This window comes from Podarcis tiliguerta (genome assembly GCF_965153285.1).
Source record: "Podarcis tiliguerta genome assembly, chromosome: 14".
In the NCBI taxonomy this organism is placed as follows: Eukaryota; Metazoa; Chordata; class Lepidosauria; order Squamata; family Lacertidae; genus Podarcis; species Podarcis tiliguerta.
The window spans coordinates 50,185,019-50,212,472 of NC_139547.1; the positions used below are offsets into that span (position 1 = coordinate 50,185,019).

Genomic DNA, 27,454 nt, shown 5'->3' on the forward strand with positions numbered 1-27,454 from the left:
TCAACATAATACATCTCTGCTCAAATATTTGTACTGGATACCACTTTCTTTTTGGGGCAAAAGTGTATCTGAGTGTATTTGAGTGGACCTGAAGAAGTGTGCATGCACACGAAAGCTCATACCAAGAACTAACTTAGCTGGTCTCTTAAGGTGCTACTGGACAATTTTTTAATTTTTTGTATATATTTCTACTGCATCAGACCAACACAGCTACCTACCTGATTTTTGGGGCAAGTTCAGGTTTTTAGTATTCATATATAAAGTCTTTAGTGGCTTGGGACCAGTTCACTTGAGAGACTGCCCCATATATGCCTATTTAATGGCTTCCATCTATGGAACTGTGAAAGTGCTATATATTGTTCAGCATTGGCAAGGAGTCAATCTTTCAGTGTAGCAGCTCCAGTTATGCTTTGGAATTCTCTGCCTATTGACATTAGGCAGGCACCCTTGCTGTACTGTTTTAGACCTGTTTTAGACATCTGCAGTAAACATTTAGTTCAGTAAGTCTAAAAGGTAAAGGTAAAGGACCCCTGACAGTTAAGCCCAGTCGCAGACGACTCTGGGGTTGCAGTCCTCATCTCGCTTTACAGGCCGAGGGAGTCGGTGTTTGTCCACAGACAGTTTTTCTGGGTCATATGGCCAGCATGACTAAGCCGCTTCTGGCGCAACGGAACTCCAAAACCAGTACCTATTTATCTACTTGCACTGGTGTGCTTTCGAACTGCTAGGTTGGCAGGAGCTGGGACCAAGCAACAGGAGCTCACCCCGCCGTGGGGATTTGAACCACCGACCTTCTGATTGGCAAGCCCAAGAGGCTCAGTGGTTTAGACATACTCACACATATAATTTAGAAATATATTTGTTTTGACAAGTTTTGCAGATTGTGTTTTATTGAAAATTGTTTATGCATACTAGTTGTTGCTGTTTTTACAGTTTTGCTGATTTTATCGGTAGCCATATTATTTACACTGCTTACTTTTCTGATTAAGTGGTCTATGAAAGTTCTCTAAATTAATTAATTAAATTAGTTGTGCAAGCTACTGTCCTATGGAATCTAATAAAACCCTTAAATCATCACGTCTTACTCCAAGTTCCCTCACACAGTTAATTCGGCAGATGCTTCAGATCTATGTTGTGCAAAAGTATGTTTGAAAGCAGTGTAGAAAGCTCACATCTGAGCGCTCCCTAGAAACTGCTCTCCAAGGCTGGCACACTAACATGAAGATATTCACCAGCTTTTAGCTTCTTCACTTTCAGTTGTAACATTTTTTTTATCTAATTGGCTTCAGAATTTATAATCCTAGTGACAGCATTCTGGCTGTGCAGCACAAAATGTTTTTTTTAAATAAAATAAAAAGAGTGGCGGAAGACGACTAGGAAGAATCTGAGTGAAGGCTGAAGGCACCATCTTCTGTCAGGAACACATTACTGCAGCAAAATATGGACTTGCTAGTGCAGCTGCTGCTTTTTTCATCCTTGTATACTAAGAAAGGTAATCCAGGGCTTTCAGGAAACTCTTCTGCTCAAAAAGCAGCACAGGCACCTGACAAGTTTTCTGCATACTCAAGGAAAAATTAGTACAAAGCTGAAGTGCAACCAAAACAGCCAGCCTTTGAAAAGACTAGATTGAGCAAAGAAAAAATGCAATTAAAGCAGCAAAAAATTAACATTTCACCACCAGCACCATACAATAAGAAGGTTTGTCAGGCACACGCTTAGTTGACACATGTTCATATCTGTCAGCATTTCCATGATAAATCCCAATTTTCAGCCATTGTTGATCAAATCAAACAAAATTTGGTATGCAACTTTTCAGGCCCAGATGCTGAAATAAAATATGCACATTAGTCATTTACGTTTCAGAGCAGCAGAGAGCTGTTCTGCAACTTTCGACAATTTGAGTTTTTTGCCACACACAGCTAAAATCAAGACTTTTTCCTAATGAAACTTCTGACAATGAATCCTTTATAGCAAGTTAGTAGAACATTTTTGCTGGAGAAATTTTACACACAGTTGATTCAATGCCACAGCGCACACAGGATTTCATTCGTATCCAAGTATAAATACTGGTAAAAAACAGAAATGTATGTACACGCGCGCGCGCACACACACGCACACACACACAAATACATACAAATGATAGGGATGTGTTGATCCAAAAATAAAAGATGCCATAAGCAGAACCCCATAACACTTCTGAACCAGAAAATGTGCAACTATAAGTTATTATTCTCCTCAACTGACATAGCCAACTGATCTTTGCAAAGACATATAACAGAATGGAAGTTGTTTTGTGGGTCTGTGACAGCTTACATTAGACAGGAGTAGGGAACCTGTGATCCTCCAGATGTTATTTACCAAGGCATAGGATGGGTGAAAGATCTGTCAAATTTCCTAGCATCTTTGAAATTATTAGGGTATTTGAATGCTTTTAAAATTTTTCTATAAGTTTTTTTGATGTTTTTCTTTATTTTTAAATGGTATTCTGCTATTCTGCTATTTGCTGCAAGAAAACTTGGATAGAAATTTAATAAATAAAATGGTTCCATCAGCCCCAACCAGTTGAGCCAATCATTTGAGATAACAGAAGTTGTAGTCCAGCATCATTTGTAGGGCAAAAGGCTGCCAATCCCCAATATAAGACATAAATGGAAATCAAGTGCAATAAAATGAGTCCAGCTTAACTATATTTTTCTAAAGCCTAGATTTATATGTAATTTTTTCAGTTAACCTTTTCCAGTCACCATGCTGTTTGGGAACTAACAGTCAATAGAATATCTCTGACATGACTTCTAAAGGTAAAGGACCCCTGACAGTTAAGTCCAGTCGCAGACGACTCTGGGGTTGCAGCACTCATCTCGCTTTACAGGCCGAGGGAGCCAGTGTTTGTCCACAGTTTTTCTGGGTCATGTGGCCAGCATGACTAAGCCGCTTCTGGCACAACGGAACACCGAAACCAGAGCAGCGCACAGAAACACTGTTTAGCTTCCCGACGGAGCAGTACCTATTTATCTACTTGTACTTTTTTGTGTGCCTTTGAACTGCTAGGTCGACAGGAGCTGGGACCAAGCAACGGGAGCTCACCCTGTCGCGGGGATTCAAACCGCCGACCTTCTGATCAGCAAGCTCAACAGGCGCAGTGGTTTAGATCACAGCGCCATCAGCATCCGGCGACATGACTTCTAATGCAGCACAATTTCATATTGGGCTTTCACTGTTTAAAAAAATTAAAAAATTAACTCCTTGCATAGGAGGTTAGTTGCATGGCTTTCTAAAGTGTTTTTTGTATAAATTGTGGGCTGAAGTTCATATGAGGCGATGTATGGTAGCAACGTCCAAAGGTCTAAGGAAGGCATCAAGTTGCTAGCAACACACAAGGTAAGAATGGTGGAGAGGCTGCAACATTCCTGGAGGGAAGATGAGAGACAGCTGGCCTGTAATAAAGTAGCATGGATTTGGAAATAAGTGCCAGACGGGACGCGAGTGGCGCTGTGGGTAAAAGCCTCAGCGCCTAGGGCTTGCCGATCGAAAGGTCGGCGGTTCGAATCCCCGCGGCGGGGTGCGCTCCCGTCGTTCGGTCCCAGCGCCTGCCAACCTAGCAGTTTGAAAGCACCCTTAAGTGCAAGTAGATAAATAGGGACCGCTTACTAGCGGGAAGGTAAACGGCGTTTCCGTGTGCGGCTCTGGCTCGCCACGTGACCCGGAAGTGTCTCCAGACAGCGCTGGCCCCCGGCCTCTTGAGTGAGATGGGCGCACAACCCTAGAGTCTGTCAAGACTGGCCCATACGGGCAGGGGTACCTTTACCTTTACCTTTTACCTGCCAGACTTAGTATGGAAGAGTCTGTCCATCTATCCAGGCTTCTCAAATGTCTGAGAATGAACTTTTATTAGCTGCAGCTAAATACCCAAAACCATGGGCCTAATTTGGAAGTTCTAAAACTTATCTGCAGCTTTAAAGAAACTTCACTATAAATTTAGCTAAGAAAACTGCACCTTCCTAGGCTTCTGGACAAAACTTACAGAGAAGCTAGAATCAAAGCTTCACATCTACGAGCATATTTCCATCCTGTTTTTTTAAAGCACTGCATATTTATATATAAGCCTCTCCTCTGTTGTGTTCTGCACAGACAATCGGTATGAGAGCTAGTCTTTATATAACCACCTGAGAATTAATAACAATTACCCTACTTATTGCAAGTGGCTGCTCAACAATAAAAGATCAGGGCAATGAAAGACAGAGAATTACATGGGAAGAAACAGAGGAGAACATAATTTCATTCAAAACTGTCTGTGTCAAACCAGTGCATGCAAGGAACTTCTTAAACAGAAGCCTTTCCCACCTAAGAATGCCAAAGCAGCTCAGACCGCCTGCCAGCCATGCTAAGTAAGTTAAATGTTCATTTTAGATACACCCAAAAGAAGAATGACAGCATTAAATTCACCTATCATTCTGGTAGCTAAAGCCAATGCAATGAAAGCACGGTGTGGGCAGGGGGGTAGCAAGACCAGTACTAACATTGTTCAGCCATATTTCCATTTCATGGGGGGGGGGGGGAAGGTTGTAAGCAAAAGACAGTTCATTACCCATCACCACCTGAAACATGAAGTGAAAATAAGTTTGGTAAACTACATCCACTGGTGGGTGGTCCAAACATTATGAATATAGGAGATGCCACAGGGACTTGAATTAAGCCCAATAAGCTTTGTGGTTATGGGAGGAATTTGGACTCAGTCTGGGCACTACTATAGAAGGGTCTCTGTCTCTAGCCTGTCACTATCAGCTTAATCTCAGGTGTTGGGGTACCTGGAGAAGGGTCTTTTGTATTAAGTACTCCCAACCAAATGTTTTAAGGGCTTTAAAAGTTAAAAACACTTTAGGAATACACATCAAGGTAAACAAAACTACAGGCAGGCAAAACAAGCCATTGACACCATTCTGAAGGCCCCCACAGAACACTTGCAAACTAATCCCCATCTACTGAAAGAAATCTACCCCCCCCCATCATAGAAGGCAATCTACAGCATTGACAAATAAGCCACATCTTGCTTATGTCTTCATATCTTTCCTATTATCAAGCCAAGTTTCAACATTGCTTTCAGGTAGAACTTAAACCTACAAGCTCCAACAGCTGGACCTATAATCTCGCCATTAAACAAAGCCATTACACTTCAAGATGGCTACATAATACATAGCTGAAACCATCATGATCATAACTGCTACCCACTGTTGCCAATGCATTTCACTAGTACTGTATTTTTCGCTCCATAAGACACACTTTTTCCTCGGGGAAAAGCCCCCAACACGCTCTGCGCGAAGCCTCTTCAGGGCAGGGGGAGCCTTCATCCTGCTACCCTGAAGAGGCTTCGTGCGGCTATCCCAGAAGCCAGAACAGCAAGAGGGATCGCTGCGCAGCGATCCCTCTTGCTGTTCTGGCTTCTGGGATTCAGAATATTTTTTTTCTTGTTTTCCTCCTCCAAAAACTAAGTGCGCCATGATCTGGTGCGTCTTATAGAGCGAAAAATACGGTAAATACCAAATATTTTAGAAACTATTATAAGCCATTTCCTTCTTCTCCATCTCATCTCATCAGTTCTGTGGATAGCTCTTAGGGTCGTGGGTTCAAGCCCCCATTAGGCAAAAGATCCCTGCACTGCAAAGGACTGGACTAGAAGACCCTCATGGTCCCTTCCAACTCTACAGTTCTGTGATTCCATTATTCACTGGGCACTATGGGATTAGATTTGCTCTTAAGAAGCACAGGAAGTTCTCCTGGGAATTTGGAAACAATGGAAGAGTTAAAATACAGGCATTCAAATGTCACTTAAGGCAGAATAAAATATTGCAGCTAAAAGGAGAACTTGACACTTGGAATCTGAACTAATTACAGTGTCTTGGAGAACATGAAAGTTTTAACTTGAAAGAGCTTTTAGCGTCAGTGGCAGTTACTGGTCTCTTTGTACTCAAAAGGGTATCTTGATCATTTTTTGTTTCCACTCCTTGCATAAAAATTAGTGCATGACTGTGTCCAGCATAAACAGATACTTACATAAAACTGTTCTGTCAACAAGAACATCATCCCAGGCAATTAATAAATGAAATAACAACATTTTCTCTGTGTGGGATCATGATCCACACCCATTTAAAAAAGTATACACAGTCAATTATTTTTATTTCTTTTAATATACTAAACAAAACATGCTTCTCAAGACTCTTGATATCAACCATGAAGAAAAGGTTAATCTTGGCTGCATCAGTGAATTTTACACTTTGGCTAGCAATTTTAACAACTGGCTAAGCAGTTTTAGCTGCTCTTAATAAAACACACTTTAAGCTTTTACTGCCCAGCTTGAATTTGTTTGCCATTAGCAAGAGGTTACAGGGAAAAGGCAATAATCAACCAGAATTTATAAGAGACCCTTAGGAGGTAGCATAGAATATGCAGAGACTCAGGGAAGTGCATTTAACCACTGCTGAAAAACAACCTCTGCCTGACTGCTTTGGGCACAACACTTATAAAGAACAAACTAAAATGTTTGATAAATGCAAAGCACCAGAAACCTAGGTAATTTTTTAAAAACTTTGTTTCAGCATTGTTTTTAACAAAGGGCTGGTATGGGGGTAATCAGCCCTGGCAGACTCCCCAGGGTGGGGAGAATAACAAGAATAGACATCACTGCAGCCTACCACCAGAAAATGAAATTTTCCTGGGAATCAGCTGCACATGGACCAGAACACCAATGCTTATTCTTAGACACTCAATGGAAAAATGCATTTCTCCAATGCAACAAGGTAGAGAGCAGAACTGCTACCTGAACTCATCCTAGCAAAGAAACGTAAACTCTCTTAAGATATATCACTTTCTTTTTCTTTTTTTACTGAAAATGTAAAAGCATACACAAATGTGGTAAAATGTGTTGACATTACATAGTTTGCATCCTAACCTCCAGCATCAGTTGCTTACATATCAAACAAACTCAGATCTCAAAAATGACACTTTTGTAATTAAAGCATTCCATCACAAAGCCCCCTTCATTTGTGATATTTCTTTGACAGGAATCTGCAAATAGCTAGTAGGTGAATTCAGACTGAGCTAATAGAAATATAATAGAATTGCTTTCACTATAAATCTGGAAGGTGCAATATGGACATTTACTTGCAACACATTATCTAGAACAACTTTGCTTGGGTCTCTTCCTATTGGCTAACAGCAAAGCTTTATAGTTCAATGTGATTCTTGTCTAGTTTCACAGGAAAGACAATGCAAACTGCTGTAGAAACATGTGTTTAAACCTTCTCAGTTTCACAAGCAGACCAAGTATCATCCCCATCAGTTCTATTGGCAGCATTTTGATAACTCTGCACTGATTTCAAGTAACAGACACAAGATGAACTACCGTATTTTTCGCTCTATAGGACGCACTTTTTCCCCTCCAAAAATGAAGGGGAAATGTGTGTGCATCCTATGGAGCGAATGCAGCCTTTCGCTGAAGCCTGGAGAGGATGGATCCCACTGGCTGTCTTGGCTTCTTTGCTCTTGGGGGCTGGGGGGGGGAAATAATTTTCCCCCCTTTATTTCCCATAGGTGCGCCCTATGGTCTGGTGCGCCCTATAGAGCGAAAAATACAGTATGTGGTCAGGAACACTTTCATAATGTAAAGGGTTCTCAATATAAAGAGTGGCCATATCAAGCAGCTTCCTCATTCATGCCACATATCTAAATTCCTACAATTAAAAGTAACTCATGAACCAGATTAAAAAATATACATGCCCACAGAAAAGTACACCTTTTTTTTTTTAATCAGTAACCTCACAGCTGCCAGGCACACGCATACTGACCTTGTGAACAAAAAGGATGCTTGACTGCAAGCCAAAAATGAGTTTTGTAAAACTTGGCCATTAATTATTTCCCAAACACGAGAAGAACTCAAACCATTCAGAAATCCTGCATGCCCAATGACTTTCAGTCTCATCTGAAAATTGCAAACTTTATGGTATGGACACCCCTCCCTCCCTCCCTTCCTCTCTCTCTCTCTCTCTGTCTCACACACACACACACAAAGTGGCAGCAAGTTTCAGTGGTTTTGCCCATTTCTTCTTATACATAACAAGTAAAATAAACAGTCTGTTGACAGCCATACCTGCTCGAGATGGCAGAATTCTGTTCTTTCAGAACAAGTTCACGTTGCTGCAGGGCAATGATGTGCCTGGAGAGATCATCAGGGCTCCTAAGTAATTGGAGGACACAACATTCACAGTTAAAGACTACCAGATATACTAAGGGTAAAAACAGATTGTTTCATATCCTAGAAAGATTCTAAATATTTCCATGAGCCCCGTGGAAGAGTCAAGGAGGGAATGGTCAGATTCCCAAGAAGGAATGGAAGGAGATTCAGGTTGGAACTGGAGGATCCTGAGGAACATCCTAGTAGGATGGGGGAGGTGGAGTTGGGGCCCCAATAAGTGTCTGATACTGGGAAGGGTTCAGCAGTCTGAGAATGGAGATCCAGACAGCAGGTTGTCTGAGGAGTGCAGCGTCTCTACAACATCTGACACCCTTTAGCCTAACATCTCCTGCCATGAAGCCGTCCCTGGAGCCTCTTCTTGCCAGTGGAGAGCCTCCTGCTTCTGGGGAGGCAACTGAGAGTATACTGCTGAGCAGGCCTTGACTCCACCTCCATGGACATGCTAGCACCAGCATAAGGAAACCCCACAGAGTCTAGCCACTTGAAAGAGTGCCTGTTAACTTGGACTGTGCCAGATTGGCTATCCATGCATTAGGTGGTCCATCACATCTCATTTAATACCAAATATGTCAGTCACATGTGCTTTTGTTTCTGCTGGACAAAAGCAAATATTGTTATGTCAGTGGTTTATGTGCTCAATACTATTTGAAATGCACTGTACCTACTAATACATGCTTGTAAATAGCATTTTGTCTGGTCTTCTGTAGTATGAATTATCTCTAGTCAAGCAGACAGAGAACTTTCTGCATATTGAAATATATTTGATCTTTCCCTACCATCCACATATGTTGATCAACAGGCCACAAACACATGCAGGCAAACAGGCAAGGCACTTTTTAATAGTTATTTTTAATCTTTTCTAAAAGTACCAATAAACCGGAAGATGGTATATGTTTAGTCAACTTTCAGTAAGCATATACAGGTATTTTACCAAAGATTTAAGCCAGCAGAAGAGAGTGCAAAAAATGTTCCATATGTTTCTAAAACTCAATAAGGTCGTGAATTAGTATAATTTAACTGGTGAATTAGAGCAACGCAGCCTTTGGGTTTGAAGCAGATTTCTGTGCACTGTACAGCACTGCCCTCTGTCGAATCAAAGACCAGGAAAAGATGCACGAAGCCAAGTAGAATTTTAAAAAACTAATAGAAGGGACAAGAACCGACAATAACTGGAAAGTGTTCATTCCAGTAGATAACTGGAGAAAAATCTTTTTGTTGCCAAATATTAGACAATTTTCAAAACAAATGAAGGAAATAAAAACCAGTATTTAAAATGAAAAAGCTAGTAAAAAAGCAAACTTCCCACAGGAGAAATCTGAAACAAAAATATCTTTCTTAGAATTTGTTCCTCTCTCTCATCTTCAATACACTCTTTTTATACCCAGAATGTCAATATAGAAATTTTGTTCCTAAAGGTGTGATTTGATAACAGGCTTGCCATTTCTGCTAGAAAACAGCTGAGAGAGAAAATATATCAACTAGTTTTAAAAAGGCTCAGCTACCCGCATTCTTTTGCTTTCTCCCACTAAATGGATCACATGTAGCACTTCAAGACCACATCACCATCTAGTCTCCCATAGACACATTCAACAGTCTCCCTCAGATGGGAGTAGGAAACACACACCAGCTGGATTATTTTTATATACAGGACTCAAAGCCTTGCTGGATATACTACCTTGAGAGGTATAAGCTGAAAGCAAATAATATCAACAGAAAGTCTCTCAAAAAGTGCTACCTGTTATGTGAAAGTCTATGTAACTCAATGTATACGCCTGCCTCTTTTTTTGCATTTTGGGGCAAGAGGGTCAGTGCTACTTCCTCTCCCTGGTGAGGCTCACATCCTAGTCAGTCTAACAGGCCTGCTTCCACTCTCTGTGGAGTTGGTAGAATTATTTCCCCATGCTGCCCTGTAGCTCTTCTAGGCTAGCCCAGGATAAAGGGAAGAAATAGCAGCAGATGCAGCAAGACTTCACTTGAGGGACTCTAATTTCTCCTCAACTCCACATTGCTGCCAAGGTAGAAGAGCTGTCACCTTCCTAATAGTGCATCTCTTCCTTGTGCTACTGTCTCCGAATGGTACTAAGCTAGTCCATCCCAACCATGGCAAGAGAAGGCAATTAACAAACCTTTCAACAGACATGCATCCCCTCCAAACAACCCTTTCCTGAGGCCTTTCCTTTACAAGACAGGAAAGAATTCTTGACCATTATGTTATGGACTTAAGCATTAAAAACTGAATACGGGTGTATAATTAACAGATGGAGCATAATAGGAATAAAATAATTTAAGTGAAAGAGGATAAAGGAAGGTTGGAGAGATTTAATTGCCTTCGTCAAATTGTGTTTCTCCAACTCAAGGGTCAGAAGTGCAGGGATTCAAGTATATCTAATTAAAAATGTTAGCTGAAGGCACATTGGAAACAGACACACGGGCAAAGAGAGCCCATTTTCTACATGTGCAAAAGTCAATTGCAGCACAGTGTTCAGCAAAGAAATAGACAGATATGTATGCAATTATTTTAAAGATATCTTACTTCTGACTATATGTGCAGCACACAACCTTATTATTATCAACACACCCTTTCAACAACAAAATAAATTGAAAACATCATGGAGATACCCTCGGTCGAACCACTGGCACCTCTTAGACTATGTAATTCTCCGAGCTGAAAATCGTCATGATGTGCTCTTTACCAGAGCTATGACAAGTGCCAATGACTGCTGGACAGGTCACCAATTAATACGCTCCACAATGACTATCAAGATTATACCTGAACGCAGGCTTCAAGGAAAAAAACCAAGGCGCAAAATGAACACTCAACCCCTTCAAGATCCTGTTAAGCGGTATTGCTTCCAAATGACTTTTAAGAACCATCTGCTTTCAGAGTTCCCTGACAACACTGAGGAACACTGGACCAAGCTAACCTATGCCAATGCTAAGGCTGAGGTTCAAAGAACTAGAGATCTAAAGAACACCTGGTGGATAAAAAAAAGCTCAAGAGATCCAGCACCTCATGATGCACAGAGTTTCTTTAACACCACAAAGACCATCTATGGGCCAATAAATCATGACATATGTCCCCTACGCTCAAAAGACAGTTGTTGTTGTTGTTGTTGTTGTTAAGTTGTTTAGTCTTGTCTGACTCTTCGTGACCCCCTGGACCAGAGCACGCCAGGCACTCCTGTCTTCCACTGCCTCCCGCAGTTTGGTCAAACTCTTGCTGGTAGCTTCGAGAACACTATCCAACCATCTTGTCCTCTGTCGTCCCCTTCTCCTTGTGCCCTCCATCTTTCCCAACATCAGGGTCTTTTCCAGGGAGTCTTCTCTTCTCATGAGGTAGCCAAAGTCTTGGAGCCTCAGCTTCACGATCTGTCCTTCCAGTGAGCACTCAGGGCTGATTTCCTTCAGAATGGATAGGTTTGATCTTCTTGCAGTCCATGGGACTCTCAAGAGTCTCCTCCAGCACCAGAATTCAAAAGCATCAATTCTTCAGCGATCAGCCTTCTTTATGGTCCAGCTCTCAACAGATAGTACCACACTTTTAAAAGATAAAGCTATTGCACTGTGCTGGAAAGAACATTACCAACATCTCCTTAAAAGCAACTCCCCCGTAGATGAGGTCCTCTCACAAATTCCACAAAAGCAAATTAGAGATGAGCTTGCAGTATCTCCAAATCTGGGAGAATTAACCAAATAAAAACAACAAAGCTAGTGAACCTAATGAGATACCTGCCGAAGTCTTCAAAGTGGGTGGAATTGAATTTATACAACAACTGCACAAGCTCATTGAAAAAAATCTGGGAGAGAAAGGAGATCCCAGTAGACTTTAGGGATACAAAAATTATCAATCTCTTTTTAAAAGGTGACAGAATGGTTGTGGAAACTATCCAGGCATCTCTTTATTAGCTGAGGCAGTCAAAATTCTTGCAAGGATCTTAGCAAACCGTCTCCTAACAATATCTGAGGCTACCCTTCCTGAATTTAAAAATGATTTTCGACCTATCTAGAGGGACAGTGGACATGATTTTCACCGCTCGACAGCTCCAAGAAAAATGCAGAGAGCAAAACCAAGCCCTGTATATGGTGTTTATTGACCTGACTAAGGCCTTCAACACTATAAATTGTATGCCCTGTGGACTGTCCTTCTGAAAATCAGCTGCCCAGATAAATTTGTGAACATCCTTTGGCTCCTCCATGATAATATGACAGGAACAATTGCAGATAACAATGGCTCTCAAAGTGAACCATTCACAGTGAAATCAGGTGTTAAACAGGGTTGTGTTATCACTCCAACTCTATTAATTATTTTCATTGCCATGACCCTACACTTTGTCAAAGGGAAACTCCCCACCAGAGTAGAAATCATGTATCAAACAGATGGAAACCTCTTTAATCTGAGTAGGCTGAAAACAAAGAGTAAGGTTACCACAACTTTCGTCATAGAGCTTCAGTATGCTGATGACAACGTAATGTGTGAACACTCAGAGTATGACCTCCAAGCCATCTGAAATATCTTCGCAGAAGCTTACAAAAAGCTTGGCCAAATGTTCAACATTCAAAAGACCAGAGTGCTGCACCAACAAGAACAAAACAACCCGTCTGCAGCACCACAAATCAAACTCAATGGTATAACGGTGGAAAGTATCAATCACTTCTCCCACCTGGGCAGTTGTCTTTCCAAAAGGGCCGACACTGATGCCAAAATCCAGCATTGCCTGAGCTCTGCGAGTGCAGCTTTCTCCCAATTGAAATGCAGAGTATTTGAGGACCAGGACATTTGTAGGGAAACCAAAATGCTTGTTTACAAAGCGATCGTACTACGAATCTTTCTCCACAGTCACTTACAGACCCACTGTTCAGACCGTATTCATGAAAGACAATCTTACTCAGCTACAAGTGATAGAAGAAGACGAAGACGAAGAAGAAGAAGAAGAAGAAGAAGAAGCTTGGCAAGGGCAGGAATATGTTTTAATAATCCAATATACAGACTTTGCAGTGATAAGCAGATACATTTATCTGATTACCAATGCTTAAACTGAATTGTTTAACTGGCTGACAGATTAGGACCCTAATAAAAACTTGCAGAAAGAGCAGTTGTGTTAGTTTGTTGCAACAAAAAATGTAATATGGATTTTCCAGAAGGTTTTTGGCTGCCCTAAATTAACTGAGATCTCATTTGTCATGTTTATTTCACTTACATGTTAATAAACCGAAAAAGTATGTCATTGTCAATGTTTTGTGCTGAATCAACATCTCAATTTCCCCCACCACTACCAATGGCCAAAAGTAATTGAACTGAACTACTTTGTAAGGGGGGGAGGGAAATCAAGTACACAAAGGGTAGTTTAAAGGTTATATTCAAAGAATGCAAAGCTTTAGTTAGAATTTATTTTTATTAGAACATCTATAAATATTTCAAGATGTGACAACTCAATAGCATGAACTTCCTTTACATAATTTAGACTGGGGGTGTGGAGTGATGAAGACACTGAAAACTGTTATCGTATTAATTTTAACATGCCTGAAGAGCTGCTTGCATATGCACTCCCTGGGAATAGTCTTCAGAAAAAAAGTTAATTATAACTTTGATTTTACATTTGACTAGCAAGCCATTCCAGCTGCCCAATTTGACGTCTACAGTATTCATTTTTTTATAATATTAACTAATATTATGAAACAATGCATTTTTAAAAATACTCTGACAAGGCATAACGACAGATTCCTATGCTGCAAGAACTGCTGGTTCTTAGAGCCTGGGGTCATTCAACAAAGCTGAACACTGGGAGATTCAAGGCAGAAATGCTTCTTCACACAGTACATAGTTAAACTATGGGATTCCCAACCACAGCATGTTGTGATGGTCACCAACTAAGACAGCTTTATCTCCATGAATCTCCATCAATGGCTACTAGCTGTTTGCTTGTTTGTTTCTTTGTTTGTGTGGCAGGGAGAGCCACTGCCAGAAGTACTAAGCTGGGTGGTCCAACGGGTGGACAGTAGTACTAAGCTGGGTGGACAGGATCTGTTCCGCAGCTCCAGTCAGATCCCGAGGTTTCCGCAACCGAAAGGATTGCTTCTGCACATGCGGCGAAATCCGGAAAAATACTTCAGGGTTTGCTGTGTACACAACCAGAGGTGTGCGTATCTACCTCTGTTTACGTACTTAATTCATTCCGGAGGTCTGTTCTTAACCTGAAACTGTTCTTAACCTGAAGCACCACTTTAGCTAATGGGGCTTCCCGCTGCTGCTGTGCCACCGCTGTGCGATTTCTGTTCTCATCCTGAAGCAAAGTTCTTAACCCGAGGTACTATTTCTGGGTTAGCGGAGTCTGTAACCTGAAGCATATGTAACCTGAAGCTTCTGTAACCCGAGGTACCACTGTACCACTGTAACTGAATTTATACTCCACTTTGCATGTGTGTGTCAAAGCTGCTTACAAAGAAAAAACAAAACCTACAATATCCACAGTGCTCCATTCTTCCTCTGAAACTAGAATAGAAACTAAGCAGGCTGCCAGAGAAGGGAAGCCCACTCCCCTATGCCCAGCATAAGCTGTGAGCTATATAGTTTCTCTGCCAGCCCCCAGGAGACTAGTAAAAATTTTGTAGGCTAGTAACTTTTGCAAGCTTATATACAAGGCTTTACCAAATACAGCTTCTGCCTACTTCTTTCTGAGCCAACTGAAAGGAGCTCAAGTACAGATGGCATTTTTCTACTTGGAGAATAAGCCTTCCAGCAAACACTATTCATTATCTGAATAGAAATAACCAGCATTTAGAATTCAGAGGAAAAGATTCTGCCCTGAAGGTACACATTAACCCAGCACGAGTTTAAGGCACTAAAAAGACAAAAATCACTCTTAAAGCAAAGCTCTTTGAATTTCTTTGAAGTGTAGATAATTTGAATTGGAATAATTTAAAGATGATTTTTGGAAATTTAAAACTACTCAAAACGAATGAGAAGTTAACTTGGCGGCAAGCAGTCCCAATCATAATTGCTCCTCTTTTTTATGGAACTAGCTTTTAAAACATTGCATAGCATAAAGCCCGTGAGCTAGATAATCCTCGTTCAGACCTGACCTTGGTCATATACTTATTTAGTGGCCCTGGGCATGCAACACTAAACCTCAGCACCTTATCTGCAATATGAGAGCGTCACTACTGCCCCACCTTGCAGGGCTGATGAAGGGGTTACTTAGATACCGATGCCATGAATTTCTTAAAAGTTAGCCCACAAATCCATTAAACAAATAAAATTAATTTAATAGCTGTTAATTGAGTAGGTGCTTAATGTAGCAGAAAGGAAATAAACACATATAAAGATCATTCCAGTGGAAAATCAGGAGCTTTATCTAGATTTAAGGGAAATAATCAGAGTTCACATAGCGTAAACATTGCAATATGTATTTGAAATATTATATTCTTTGCAAACGCAATATGCAAAATGCAGCCCAGCAGATTTCAGACCAAATAAACTTTCCATATGCTAGATCCCAGTATGGACAGTCTAGTATTTATATGGATTCAGTGGAGAATCGCCTAAAACATGAACTCAGATAATTTTCAGTTCAACAAGTAGGATCTCAATTTATTTTTATTCTAAATAAAAGTAAAAAACTATAATGGATACAATCTGCCAAGTAACATATTCTTATATGCACAGGGTATGTTTCTGCATACAGAGGCAGCTTATTGCTGTCTTTGTCAAAGAAGCGACCCCCTACACACCCAAGTTCCAAGCCTTTTTGTTATTTGTAGTCCAATTATTTGTGGTTCAAATGTGGGAATGACACTTAATCTTGAATGGTAATTGGTCTTTTTACCCTTTTAGTAGCTAAATGTTCATCAGCAACCTAGATTATTCTTCCCAGATTATTTTTCCCTAAATTGTTTTGTTTTAACTAGCATATGTGGCACATCTTGTGGCTTCATTTTGTTTTAAAGTATAATAATGTCTTTAATTAACTCTATAGGTGATATTAATATTTCTGGCCTTATAGCTTCTGTGCCTGCTCTTTCCTTAATTACACACGCTTATGATGAATAATATGAGTATTACTCCATATAAAATGAGCAACCAAAGGTTGATTATTGAATAAATGTATATACATGCTAATATGATGTTGCCATCATAAGTTTTAGTCCTGGTTTACATGATAAATCCTTTAGTTTTGAAAAATTTAATATTTATTTAAAAATCCACTCAAAATAACAATTTTGGTTCAGTGCCAATGGACTAACAATGTATACATATACAAGGGAGCACAAATAAGACTGTCGTCTATGAGTTGGGCAAGAATAAAGCCAGGAGTTCAAGAGGACTGCAACTTTAAACACTGTATAGTATAACATCACCAGAACGCCCCTTCACCAGCAAAAAAAATCATAAAATTTGATATTTCTTTATTTTCAAGTTAGAAGTCATGGACCTCGATGTGATAAGGCTATTGATTTCAAGATTTTCACAGCAGCAAACAACAAAGAAAGAATTTTCAGTCTCATATCCAAATCAGCAATTACTCATTCCAATAGTGGTACCTATCTAGTAAGGACAGCAAGAAGTAAAGTATCAGATTAAACAAGCAGAACAGAAAGAGAGGGCCAACCGACTTCTTCTTGTAGCACTTTGCTTCTCCTCTTTCCCTCTGCTTGAGATTTGTTTGAGGTTACTATTAAAAATTTACAAAAACAAACAAAATTCTGACAGATGCATTCTGCTGCATTAGCTTGAGAAAGAAATCGTAACACATATTTCCTGTACCATTGACTCTGTTCTGATTTGAGGCTGGATTTCACTAGTAGCCAACAGGTGAGCCCCAAATCACACAAACAGTCAATGCGTGCAACCTCAGAGAAGTGTCTGTTGGGAAAAGAACTTTTTTATCTGGCCTTATGGAGACATCTGGGAAATCAGGTTTATTCCAATTAATTCAGTACAAATACAAATTGCTAGGAATGAATAGAAAGACTGACCCCTCAGCTCTTAATGATGCAAGTACATGTGCGTACAAGCTCAATTTGTAGCAAAAGCTTACGCACAGGGATGCACTTTAATTACTTTGCTGTTGCACAATACCAGAACTCACAGAAATTGGGCTGACCCAATTTGGGGTGACATAGGGCATGCTTGCCTTATTCTCATGCTCCTGTCTGTTGCAGCAGGCCTGCTATGCACCTCTCTGAGCTTCCACATGTAAACAAATGATTCATTCATAAAGAATAGGAAAGTAAAATTCTCCATATCTCACTGATACTTCTGAAATTGCAGAAAATTTTCTAACTCCTGGTTCTAACAAACCACACATGCACAAACAAAATATGATCCACAATACCACCTACCACCCATGGTCAAATAAAAATAATCTGTAAATCAGGATCCTAGTTTCCTATGGATTAGAGGCACAGCCTCAGAAACAAGCTTTGGGACTCAGCTTACCATAAAAGAGAGGCAAGCAATGCAAGTCTCTAAATTCTTCTCCAATTTGGATTAAAAATTGTAGCTGTAAATTAATTCCTGAGACAGAGCTGTCCCTAGGAAGAGTAGGACTATGCTCACAGTGGAAACTATTAGGTCAGGGGTCCCTCATTGGGAAGCAGGGGCAAGCTTCCTCACCCACACCACAGTCTGGGTTTTTTCAGGGACAACTTCTCTATGTCTTTGCTAGAAGGCTAGTTTGAAAAGTTGTCCCCCTGAAATATTTAGCATGCAGGCCAAAAGCCTCTGACAATTAAGATCCTTGGTACAGAGTGGCTTTGGCTCCCACCTCCAGTTTTTCGGTAAGCAGATCATCAAATCAGCCCCTATCAATCCTGGATAGCTGAGTTGGTTGGAGCGTGGTGCGGATAATGCCAAGGTTGCAGGTTTGATCCCCGTGTGGGACAGTTGCATATTCCTGCATTGCAGGGGGTTGGACTAGATGATCCTCAGGGTCCCTTCCAACTCTATGATTCTATGATATACATGCACCATTCAAAGCTAGAGAGAAATTTCTCCATTGCTGTGCTAAGGGATATTTTAAGTAGCTATCCAGCTATTTAAATTGTTTGGCTTATTTCAGGGCCAATCCGATGGAAGCCAAGGAAAGGCTACCCATCCCTACATCTGATACTGCTGATCAATTATTTTTCCTGGAAAGTCTACCTGGATATAACCAATTTAGACCCTGAGAGCTGAATCCAGAGGAACTTAGTTACACCTCCGATTCCACTGAAATCAATGGGACACTTTAGTAATTAACCTCTGGATCCTACCTGAAATTTCTACACTCACATAAACTTACAACCAACACCTCACATGCAGAATATCATAGACTGTCTTTCTATAGCAGCCTTATTTTAAAAGACTTGAATCTTATATTAAGATGTAAAGTATGTAAATATATGTTAATGAATCAGTAATCAACTGAAAATTCTTTAACTGGCTGGCAGGCCTATTTGCTTGTTATAAACACACAGGTCAGGTGCTGTACTTAATTTAAATGCAACACACACAGAGAGGCATACTTTGCCATTCTCCGTCTTCTGTCTCTGCCTGTCTCATTCAGCTGTCCACAACCTGGCAACTCAGCTTAAGAACTTCACGAAAAATGAATTATATGGATCCCCAGACACATGTAAATAAAATGAAGAAATTTCAGATTTACAGTCACTGCCTTCAAACCCCCTTCTCCAGCTCAGGGAGGATTAAGAGGACTTCAAAGCAGCCCAAGCTCCAATTAAACCAATGTGACCACCCCAGGGATGCAAGAATATTCCTCTGATTAGCAAGATGCACTCTTTGAACTGTTTAGCTAGGAAAAGGTTTTCAGAACTTTAAACAAATGCATTAATTCTCTGTGGGTTTTAAATAAAAAAAACCCCCAGAATGTTTAAAAACAAGAACAAATTACAGCTCAGGTCAAAAGCCTCATGGAAACTCATTAATAGGTCAACTATCAGTGCTTCGGATCTGAAAGTACAAAATGAACCACAAGAACTCCTGCAAGTATCACAGTACAATAGATGGTCCCTAAATTAACTACCTTCTCAGTTTAGAATCAAAGAGTCATTGAATTGTAGAGTTTGCCGGATTTTGCAATTCAAATGGACTGTGTCTGTGATTAGGCCAGAGCAGACAAGCTACATGGAACAGGAGGCTGCTGACTTATATCAAGTCCAATCATTGATTTATCCAGCTCAGTACTGTATACACTGCCTGGCAACTGCTCTCCAGCATTTCAGACCAGAGACTTTTCCAGCCCCATCTGGATAAGCCACAGACTGAACCTGAGATCTTCTGCATGCTCTACCAGTCAGCTACAGCCCTTCCCTGTGACTAACCTGAAAATCAACAAAAGCTCCTTTCTATGCTTTCCTACAGACTTAAACAAAACTGTTTTATAGAAGTGATTTGTAGGCAACTTACATCGACCAGGAGCAACGCCTCAATATTGGCCTTCCATATGTACTTTGGGCATCACATGGCAGGACCAAGACTCAAACAAAGATGTGCTCTTCCAAGCCCACATTCTCAGCATGTTTGCACTTTTGTCACAGCAACGACATCTACACTGGCTTGGCCATGTATACAGAATGCAAGATGGTAAGATCCCCAAGGACGTGCTCTGGGGAAGCTTGTTTCAGGCACCAGGCCTGTTGGCAGACCAATTCTGCTTTATAAAGGCGTCTGCAAATATAGCATGAAGGCTGGCAACATTAACCCGGCTACAGGAATCCCTTGCAGATGACAGCAGTACCTGGAGATACAAAATCAGGTTGTATATTCACAGCAGTGGCCAAAAAATGGCCGCTGGGAGAAGGCAGTGAGAAGTAAAGCCATGGTGCATCTGTAGCAGTGAAACCGGATGGCTTCATCTGTCCCAGCTGCAATAAAACATCTCTCTCCCATATTGGTCTCTACTGCGACAGCAAGCGCTGTCACTCTCCAACTGGTTGACTTTACCATCGATGGCACATTTTTCTGTTTTCTCTCAAGACAATCAGATGCCAACAAAAACCAAATTGCTTTGCTTGAAGATTCGCCTTACTGGACAAAATACATGGCAGCTAAGCAGACAGGTTAAACATAGTTTTCACCAGCTCAGTTGCGTTAAGTGGATCACTGAGTGAGGAGGGAGGAATGGTAGAATATGTGCACTGCATTCAAAATGTTTCAAGCTTTATTCCTAGCATCTAAAGCTGAAAAGGACCAGATAGCAGATGATAGAAAAGGCCTCTGCCTGACACTCTGGAGAGCTGCCCCCAGTCACAGCAGATAATATGCATCTGAACAAATAAAAAGCCTGACATGATACAAGGCAGCTTTCTGTGTTCCCCAGGAAGACCCTTTTATCCTAAACAGAACCCATGGCAGACATGTATGGGGTGTTGTTGTTTTTTAAAAAAGTGATTCCACTGAGATCCCAAGATGATCCCAATTTTGCAGGAATATGAAATAATTAATACAATGGGGGAGAGACTTTTAATCATGTTGATATTATATCACTTTTTAAAATTTTAAATTTTGTAACTTTAAGATTTAAAGTAAATCCATCATATTAAAGCCCATGATGTTTTGAAGAGATTGGTATTTTTGGTTTTGAAATATCTCAGTTCTGGGCTGAGATTTTAAGGCCAAACTTGTCATATATATTTTTGAAATTTCAAATCCTCATAACTCAAAAACAGAATGGGATAATTAAAAAAAAAACCCTAAGATCTGGGACCTTTTCTTATACTGCCTTTAGGAAACTGAAACTGAAAATGATATAAAATGGTAAGGTAAAAGTCACTGGATCACTTGACATGGAATGCCCAAGCTTGAGGATGTAATCCCAAGAGCTTTTGTCTATAATCTTTGAGAATTCTTGGAGAACAGGTTAGGTCCCTGCAGACTGGGCAAATGCTGTCCCCATCTTCAAAAAAGGAAAAAAGAAGACACAGGTAACTACCAACTAGTGAGCTTGACATCAATACCAAGAAAGGTCCTAGAACAAACAGTCTGTGAAAACCTAAAAAACCTAAAAAGGATGCTGTGATTACCAAGACCCAGAATGGGTTTCTCAAAAACAAGTCATGTGAGATGAATCTCACATGTTTTGACAGAGCTAAAAGCTTTGTGGATCAGGGGAATGCTGTGAACATAATGTATCTTGATGTCAGTAAGGCTTTTGACGGAGTCCCCCATGATATTATGAAGAAGCTGGTAACATGCAGGCTGAACGCGGTAACTGTTAGATGGATTTGTAGCTCACTAATGGTTACTAACCATCCTGAAAAAAGTGACAAGTAGGGTGCCACAGGGTTCTGTCCTTGGATGAAGGAATTGAGGGACTGCTCATCAAAATCGCAGATAACAGCAAACTGGGAGGGGTAGCTAATTCCATAGAAGACAGATTCAGAATTCAAAATAACCTTAACAGATTGGAGAGCTGGTTCCAAGCTAACAAAATGAATTTCAAATTGTAAGGTTCTGCACTTAAGGCAGGAAGAGGTTGGATGGCCAACTGTCAAGCATGCTTTAGCTGAGATTCCTGCATTGCAGAGGGTTGAACTAGATGTTCTTGGGGCCCCATCCAACTCTACAATTCCATGATTCTATGATCATATACATCAATGTCAGTGTATGCACAAATAAGAGTAGAAAATCCACAGTCATGTTCATAATTTAAAACCAGCCACCATACTGTTCTATAAAAGGTATAAGACTTCCATATGCAACGGAGAATTCCCAGCTGCAGAATTTGCAGAGCTCTTCCTGTTCCAACAGAGTATGCTGCCCATTCTACAAATGCAATAAATACCCTACATTTCATAAATATGCAGTTACTTTAATTTTACATTCTCTCTCCCCTGCAAGAGAAGAAACCACCCCATAACAACTTGATCTTTTAGTTAAGTATGCTCTAATGCTGTGTACATAGTGTGAAAGCTTCCGCATCCAAAGGAGTGATGGACATTAGAACAAGTGGTAAAGAATGAGTATCTGTGTGCCAAAGGCATTCAGTGCTAAGTGGGTATAATAAACCCTTAAGAAGAAGCACTATCATCCATAAATAATGAATAATTCAGAAAGAAATTGAAACAGACTTGAAGTTTCATTTATAGAAAGTGAAACTGCTGGAGAGTAATCACATTAAAGCTGTAAACAGTGGCATTTCAGCAATTACTATTCTCCTTTGCCAGCTCATGCCCTAACAAACTGGTACATTTGCTTAGTTGCCTGAATCTGGCACAGAGCTGAAATCAGCCAAACACAATTACAGCTCCCTGCATCTTTACCACTGCTCCTCTAACTAGAATTAAGATCCGGGGTGGATCACTGTCAGGCATGCTGACATCTCCTCAGCTTGGCTCCTGGAAATGAAGTTTTGATAACTTTAATTGCCTAAATACATTTCTTTAGCATATGCCACAGCAACATAGCTACAGCTTTTTAAAATGCTGGGTGCATCTGAAAAACGCAAACAGGACCATGTTTTTGTTGAAACTCAATTAGAATTTGATTGCTTCACAATGAATTAGTGGGAGCTATGAAGTGCTGATTATGGAGGCACCTCTGTTGGAAGAGAGTTCCAGAATTTAGGGTAGTGGTCCCAAATGTGGCTTCCCCCATCTAGGTGAAGGTTTCCATCTTTTAATTTGGTAAGCATCAATTTATGCAGTGTCCTCCCAGAATGAGCAATCTTTAAATGGGTAATTGAAACAAACCAACAAACAAAAATCAGTAGGTGACACAGTGATTTCACTGGAGAACCAAATCATATGTTTGTCTACTCTCCTTCCTTTGCCTTGAAAAGTTCAACCGCACTGTGGTGCTGCTCTCCTTTTCGAGAGGTGGTGGACTTTCCTTCCTTGGTGGTGTTTAAGAAGAATTTGGATGGCCATCTGTCATGTATGATTGAGTTCCGATTCCTGCAATGCAGGGGGTTGAACTAGATGACCCTTGGGGTTCCTTCTAACTCTTCAATTATATGATTCTATGAAAAGGTGTCTCTCATATATTATGCATTGTTTACAGAACACTGTGGTCATCTGAATGTTACTTACAGAGGACAAAGAATTATAGGAACACAGATAGTTGCCTTATACAAATCAGGCCATAATACTATTTAGCTAAGAATTGTCCATGATGACTGGCAGCAGCTTTCCAGGGTCTCAGGGAGTGGACATTCCCATCCCTTCCTGGAGATGTTGAGGACTGAACAATAAAACTTCTGCAAGAAAAGCAGGTGCTCTGTCATGGAGCTGTGGTCCTTTCTAATGCGATATCCTACAGAATGGCAAATATATCTGAGTGCAAAAAGTTGCCAAAGAAGTAGGTCTTCTTCTTGCACAATAAAAAGAAAACAGCTGCTCTCTGAAATGAAGCCATTAAACAACTTTGAGCCCCACACTCAGATGTTCCATCTACTTCTGCAGGGCACTTATGATCAATGGGCACACTGCTAGAGATAAGCAGAATCCAACCACTTTACTCAGGTAAAGTGCTTTTTCAATATATAGGTATGGTCTGAAAAGCTCTATTGAGAACATGAATCCTCACTATCATACTGGGGGGGCGGGGGTTTAAAGAAACTAAGAGTTTTAACTAAAAAGTATTTCCATTATGCTCCTTTCAGCAAGTATAAAACATACAAAAGAAGCAACACTGTTCATGCTTATAGTCAGCCTCAGAAGCTCTATCGATTACCTACACTAGTTGGATGGCAGAGAAAAGTAGTTTTTGAAAAGGCTAGCTCAGGACTCCTGAGTTGTGGTTTGTTTTTGTTTTGTTTTTTTACAGGAAGTGGGGCAGGGGGAGAGAAGAGGGTTTCTCTTTTCGCCACCCTTTCCCCACATACACCATCCGCCTGCAATCACATCATCCGCCAAAGAGACAGAGGAAAAGGATTTCATTAATAAATTTATTTCAACTCTCTTTTCAATGGTGCTGAAAAATGTATGCAAATCCATTCATATTTAGGTTTAAAAATTCCATTTCATGGGATAATCAGACTTCAAAAAACTCAATTTTAGTTTTAATCAGATATTAACAAGGATATTAACTCCATTTCATTCAGAGGAGAGAGAAACGGCAAATTTAACACAAAATTTATTCAAGCTTAGCCCTAGGAGATAATTAAATAAAATTAATTTGGCAAGGGTTTTCTGTAAATGGAAGCATTCCAGACAGCAAAACACTTTTCTGAAAGAAACAAATGCAGTTCATTACTGTACAAACAGATTCAAAGCTTATTGTTCAGGCAGGAGGGAAATCTGAAGTCTTCTACAACAGGAAGGTAACCAGCCCTCAAGCTGCTTCTAAGGAGCAACAACTTATGGAGAGCAGATGTGATAGCATAGCCTGCATTACTACCTCTTTGGGCAAGCTTCTTAAAGTCGCCCAGGAGATAGGAGTCAGAAAAAGGGACAAAACCCACACAAAGGAATTCATAGCTACCACAGAGAAGAAACAAAGCTATTTCTGGAGCAGGAGTAAAGAGCAAAAAGACAGACGCAGTCCTCCAAGAATCACCACCATAATCATCTTCATTTACATAGCACTTTACATTGTACAAAGCACTCCACACACATTAACTCAAAATCAATTAAACTGCTGCATAAGGCAGACCGGTACTGTTATCCCCGTGTTGCAAATGCTGGAGAATAAAACAGAGGGTCAATTCAGACGTTCGGTCAAACCACAGCTTGTGCTAATCATGGCTTAAATTCTAAGCTGTGCTTTGAGCAATCAAACATTCTGCAGAAATGAGAAAAGGGGGGGATCATTTCTAATGAAAGAGAAGACAAATTTGCAACTGAATATGTATTCAGAAGTCTTATAGAATTAAAAATAAGACTTCTGAAACATGTTTTCCAGGAAAACTTTTGACTGCCCTAAACAGAGCGAGATCACATTTAGCATGCTAAGAAGTATGTTGCCTTAATTTTTACATGTTGCATATGTATTTCAAAAGCTTTCTAGCCAAAAGTAGTTGAACTGAAATACATTTGATTGGGAAGAAAAAATAATGTGACTTATCTTGGGTTTAATGTAATATTCAAACAAATTCAAGTATTTACTTAGAAATTATTTTAATTGGAATTCTTCTCTATTGATGCTTTATACATGACAGTAGAACACACTTCCCTTACGTTACTTGGATATTAAGAAAAAAATAGTAGTTTTCTACTAACTAATTTTAGCATGCCTGAAAAGTTGTGTATAAATATGTACACTTTCTTGAGTAGTCACCAGTAGAGGGTGGAGGGTTTAAATTACAACTTTGGTTTTAGGTGAGACTGGTATTGTATTCATTCTGGTTGTCCAATTTGATTCATAGGCCTAGTTCACACTGCTATGCTGGCTGGGGCTGAGAGAAGTTGTAGTCAAAATATCTGAAGGACATTGGATTGGGGGAGGCTGAAGTAAACCATAGTTAATGGATTACAATGAACCCAGAGATGGCCCCCACTTTACTCCTATCAGGGGCAGCAAACCATGATCCCCAATTTGGACTTGGCACTATGGTTTGTTGTTCTCACTTGCACTAAGTGAGCGTTCACAAAAAACAATAAGTAACTATGGTTTACTATGACATACAAACACAGCCTTAATGGATTCATTCATTACATTACTAATTAATGCTATGAAACAATGCATTTCTAGAAGTACTATAAGAAGAGTGTGCTAATGGAAATTTTTCCACATTATTTTAACTACTAAGCAGAATGCTGCAGACAGTTAGCATGTACTTTCCCCCAGGAAATGCCTCTCATTACTGGCTTTCCAGTTACACCGATGAGCAAAAGCAATGGCATTCTCCAGTGCCAGCCTCTCAGACAAGCTGATAGACAAACGTGTCACACACACAAGACAGGCTGCTCTACAGAAAACACATAGCAAAGGGACGAAAGAGCACCAGATGACTCTTGACATTTTTCTTCATTAAGTGAAAGTAGAATGAAATTCAGAAATGTCTTCAAGTGCAGCTGATCCAGAATTCATTAATATATGCTACTAAATACTTAGAACAGAATATATTGGCTACAACAGAAAAGGCTTGAGAAATTCAAGCACATTAGTAAGCATCATGCTTTTCCATTAAGTTCCAACTTCAAAGAAAATCATTAAATGCATGTTTGTACTCTCCATATCTATTTACATTCACTGCATTTCTACATGAACATCTAGAGGTTTTAAGTGTACACTTAAAATCATTAAGCATAAATGTGAAATGTTAAGTGCTTACGAACTCCCATATCAGTCAGGCAGTCTTAGAAGTGAGCCTATTTAGTTCAGAACCTGCTTTCCCACAGCACCCAGCAAAATGAGCACCCAGCAAAATGGCATGAAGGAAGCAACCCATCCCCTGCTGTTTATACCAGCAACTAGTATTCAAAGGCAGACTGCCTCTGAATGAAAGGTGCCATTTAGCTAAGCTGGGCAATAGCCATTTATAGATATGTTCTCCATTACTTTGACTAATCCCCCTGTAGTCATCCAAGCATCTTATAGCTAAGAAAATTATGTGTTGTGGGAGGTTCTTTTTGAAATGAAAAAAGACCCAAACATTGTAGCCCAGTGATTCATAATCTTTTTGGGGACACAAACCCCTTTGAGAATCTGATGAAATCTATGGACACCTCGCCAGAAAAATGCACACAAACACATACACACTTAATTTTGCATGCAATTTATTTTATTGAATTGGAAATATTCTTCCCACCCCTACCCCCAATTCACAGACCCTCTGAACCCCATCAATGGACCCTGGGCTAAGGACCCCTGCTTTAGCCCTTCATCAGAGAGAAAATGCTTCAACCCCCTGGTGATGTTGGATGCCCTTTTCAAGCTTTAGAAAACTTTACCTGAGAGCAGACAATCACAGCAGTACCCAATACAATATTCCAAATGCTGTTAAATATTTAAGAAGATCACAATATTGACCATCACATTTTAATCCCTTTTCACAATCCCTAAAATAGTTTTTCCTTTTCTACAGCTACCACATTGAGTCCATGATTTCAGTGAGCTAACTTTCATGACCCCAAGATACATTTCTTGGCTTGTTTGTTGTCTTCAGTTCAGGCCCTGTCATCTGAAGTCAGAATCTTCTACCTAAATGTGAATAATTTTGCAGTTACCTACATGGAACCCAATTTGCCTTTCTGTTGCCCATTCGCCATTATGGAGCTCTTCAGAAGTTGAGTTTTCTCATGTTTGTGTCATCAACAAATTTGGTCACT

The 27,454-nt window shown here is 40.2% G+C and overlaps 1 protein-coding gene across 1 annotated transcript in view; it reads right to left on the reverse strand.

Annotated features, from left to right (window-relative positions):
• MAD1L1 (mitotic arrest deficient 1 like 1) overlaps positions 1-27,454 on the reverse strand; it is a 436,479-nt gene that overhangs the window by 376,738 nt on the left and 32,287 nt on the right. Inside the window, exon 10 of the mRNA XM_083413484.1 lies at positions 8,141-8,227. Within this exon, the coding sequence (XP_083269610.1) occupies positions 8,141-8,227 (87 nt within the window). The remainder of the gene's footprint in view (positions 1-8,140; positions 8,228-27,454) is intronic.